This window comes from Carlito syrichta, unplaced genomic scaffold (assembly GCF_000164805.1).
Source record: "Carlito syrichta isolate Samal-C Ts95f unplaced genomic scaffold, Tarsius_syrichta-2.0.1 Scaffold138967, whole genome shotgun sequence".
Classification (NCBI taxonomy): Eukaryota; Metazoa; Chordata; class Mammalia; order Primates; family Tarsiidae; genus Carlito; species Carlito syrichta.
This window is the reverse complement of record NW_007083063.1, coordinates 25,819-29,900: the sequence shown is the minus strand read 5'-3', so window position 1 is coordinate 29,900 and position 4,082 is coordinate 25,819. Positions and strand designations below refer to the sequence as shown.

General features: G+C 44.0%; 1 protein-coding gene across 1 annotated transcript in view; it reads right to left on the bottom strand.

Annotated features, from left to right (window-relative positions):
• LOC103251311 (kelch-like protein 3) overlaps positions 1-4,082 on the bottom strand; it is a 39,541-nt gene that overhangs the window by 16,220 nt on the left and 19,239 nt on the right. The window contains exon 3 of the mRNA XM_021708491.1: positions 1,396-1,558. Coding sequence (XP_021564166.1) covers positions 1,396-1,558 — 163 coding nt within the window. The remainder of the gene's footprint in view (positions 1-1,395; positions 1,559-4,082) is intronic.

The following is a 4,082-nucleotide window of genomic DNA, read 5'->3' as shown; positions in this document are numbered from 1 at the left end:
AAAAAAAAAAAAAAAAGACTAGACCCATTTCCTAGGTCACACATGATCTTTCCTCAAGCTGAAATAAGTAGCAGTGAAAATTTCTTTCCAGCCAAATAAACATGATGGACTTAATATCAATGTTTATTTCTACTCCTTCCCAAAACCCCCATTAAAATAAGAGGATGACAAGCTCTAGCAGGGAAAATGTGTCCAAGAAAAAGTAAATGGAATCAACAGATTATTGATGTCTGGAGAAGGATTGTTCTGACAAGAATTAGGGGTAGTAGCAGACACTTTGTAAAAGAAAAATACAATTATTAACTGCCTTTCTGATTTAAAAAACTGTAATTGTAATACAGTTGTGCAGATAATAGTAGAACAATAAGAAGGGGCGACTGCATGTATATAAGGGGAAAATGAGTCTTCCTCTTCGGAGAAGTCAACAAATAACATCTAAAATAAATAAATCAAAAAAATAGCAGTTACACATACCATTTAGGTAAGTGGAAGGTGAGTAGCCAATGAAGTAGCTTTCAGATGACTCAGAACCTGCATTTTAAACCTCTTAGGATTGAAGCGAACTCTGTAGAACAAGACCTGGTGTGGAAAGATACCGCAGGGCACTCTTGCTCGTCATCATAAGCCTTGCAATAGTATGTCAGCTTTAAAATCATGTTCTTAGAACATTTCAAACAAAATTAAGGTTTTCCTAACTGATTGGTGGATAATAAAAATATTATATTATATATGTATACATACATACACACGTACACCATGGAATAGTATTCAACCATAAAAAAAGAATTAAATAATGTCTTTTGGAGCAACATAGATGGAACTGGAGCCCACCCTAAGTGAACTAATGCAGGAATGGAAAACTAAACACACCACATGTTCTCATTGTAAGTGGGAGCTAAACTAAGGCTCTGCAAAGGCACAGAGAATGGTATAACAGACACTGAAGACTCAGAGGGGGAGGAATAAAAAAATCACCTACCGCGTACAATGTGCCACAGGTGGAGGTGGTGAGTGTACTTAAAACCCAGACTTCTTCACCACTATACGATGTAACCAAAAACTATTTGCACCTAAACCTATTGAAATTTTTAAAAATTAAAGTTTTCTCAAACAACAACAAATATTTATTTCAAGGCCTAACTCTTTACTCTCCCCACCACCCAAATCTTCTGAGATCTCCCTTCTCTATTCTCATGAAAATTACTGCCTGCCTCATCCATTTGGGAATTAATCATTTTCTAAACTCTTCCATTATTAATGATTCTTCCACCTGTAACTTTTCTAACTAAATCATCGCTGCTTCACAGCAGAGACCAATTCTCGTAATCTGTGAGGAGTCCACAGCAGACCAGGTAATTAGAGCCACAGCATACCAGGTGATAAGCTCCCCATTACCTGCATAGGCATTGGCCTGCTGCAGAAGGTCAGTGCAGGTGTGCATGTCTGCAAATGCACGAATGCCCAGGCAGTTGGTGGGATGCAACTGAGACTGCAGGAAGTCACAGCAGTTCTGTCGGACATCCATGAGCTGCAGCAAGCTGGCTGCTGGGAGTAGCACCTGCAAGAAAAGGTGACATTCTGAGATACTGGATCCCACTGTCAGGGACTCATCTCCCTAAATACTGTTCCAACACTCCACTCCCATGCTCAAGATCTTTTCATGACTCTCCACCACCTGCTGCCCAATAAATCCAAGCTTCCCAGCCTGCTTTTTAGCCTTATTTTCCACTACTCTGCATTTCATGGACCCCCAGGCACAAGCAGATTTTCTATATTCCCATGGCCAACAGCATTGTTTCCCAGTCTTTAATCCCAGGACGCTCATTAAAAGACAGATTCTGATTCAGGAGGTCTAGGATGGGACCTGAGACCCTGCATGTCTAACAAGAACCCAGGTGATGCTTGCAGTTGCTGGTCCACAAACCACACTTTGAAGAAAATGGTTCCCATATTTGGCTGCACCTGATTTTGAATCGCCTGAAGACTTTTTAAAATACTGATGCCTAAATCTCACCCTCAAAGATAATAACTGAATAGGCATAGGTATGACCTAGGCATTGAGATTTTTTAAAGCTGCCCAGGTACTTCTAACGTACAGCCAAGTTTGAGAAACACTATCCTACGGCTTTTGGTGTACTGTCCTCACTCAGAAAGGTACTTATTGTTTACTAGCTCGTTCACTACTTAATGACTGAGCAACTATGAACCAGGCACTGGTCTAGGCTCTGGGATTCAGTGTAGGCAAGAGAAACCAGATCCTGCACTCCCAGAGCTCACGGTCTACTACAAGAAGAGACTCACCCCCAAATCCCTCTGGATTCAAGCAATCACACTTTATTCTCCCATCCAACAGACAAAAAGTAAAGAACATCTATGGGTACATTCTCAGAGAAAGGAGGGCTGAATTTTCTTTTGAAAGGTCACAGAACACCAGAGTATTTATACTGTATCCTGGAAGACAAAAATAGTTCTTGCTCAGGTGTAGGTGCATGTGTTTTTCCTAAGAGCCAAGATAGACTAGCTTGAGCAGGCCAGCTGGGTGTGCAGACTGCAAACGCCTGTCAAGTTCCCCTAGGACTTTCCCATGGCTGTCGAAGCCTGCTCTCTCCATCAAAAATACAAGCTGGAAGGCCAAAGTCCTACTCCAGTCCAGCTCTACCAACCCACCCTTCACTTATAGAAGGGCAGGTAATCTGAGGCTGATTTTCCAGAAAGAAATGTAGAGAAAAATCATACAGAACAGCTTGATTTAAGGCTGCTTCGCTTGGGAACCCCAACTCCCATCTCACCCCAAAACAATCCCCTTGTCCCAAGCCCTTGCTCTCAGCTGCTGCTCTGGATCTCAGAGAGAGTGATTGAGCCAGCCAGATGCCAGCTGTTCCCATCCACAAGGGCTTGCTCAGGAAGACATGGGTTGTGGATGTATTTATTTGATTCGGGGCACTACAAAAGTCTTTGTTGTTGTTATTAGTGATTTAAATGCTGAACTCTGCTGGTTTCCCAAAACAGCTCTGAGTCTCCACCTCTGATTCTCCTTACTTCTACATGCTCGGGCCAAAAACTCTGCCTACTCTTGGGTCTTGTCCCTCCACGAGGGCAACTAACCATCCTGCTTTGCCCAGGACTGATGGATTTCCCAGGACTTTCAGCCGGTCACCCTTCATTATCCTGTCCGCATGCAGTAACCACCAAAAGCCTCCTCCATCATGTCCACACTCCTGAGCTACATGCCTGCTCTCAACCAGGAAAGCTCTTCCTACTACAAGCCTAGACTTCTCCCTCACAACAACTGAGTTCTAGAAAACGTGTTCCTTTTCCCTTCCTCCACCTCCTTTCCACTCTTCTATATCCGCAGCAGGACAACAGTAAGTTATCACCATGTCCTTGGTATTTTCTGAACTAGTGACTCATTCCTGAGAAAGAAAAAGATAAAATCACCCTCTCCTGAGAGTTTTAGACCATAAGTGAACACAGCCAGGATCCAAATCTAACCACCTGAGCTCCATTCCCACTAGGCAGCCACCAGCCCCACCAAGCAGCCGTAAACTGGGAAAGTCAATTAACCTGCAAACTCGTTCAGCCTGGCCGAAGAGATTCCAGGACCAGATTAGTCACTGCCTGCTAGTTAAGTGGAGATCTATTAACCATCCTTGCTAAATACACACCAGGAACGGAAAGCTCTGCTCTAAGTTCCCAAATGACCTCCATGACACCCTGCTGACCAGCAGCAGCTACAGAGCCTAGTGTTAAGGCCATTGGTTGACCAATCATCCTGATTTGCCTAAAACTTTGCCAGTTATAGCACTGGAAAACCCCCATCCCTGGAGACCCCTCAGTTCTGGCCAAACTGGGACAGTTGTTCACCCTCGGAAGGAATAACCAGTAACCCTAAGAAGTCATCAAATGTTGTCCAGCATACACCCTGCTCAGATGTGTGGGAGCCCCAAAAGGGCCAGGTGTGAGCAGAGGCAGGAATGCAACCGCATTCCTCCCCCACCCCCACCCCATCCACACACACACTGCCAAGAGGATTTCTGAAAGTCCATTCTGCCCCCAGATTGCATTCCCAACCAACCATCCCC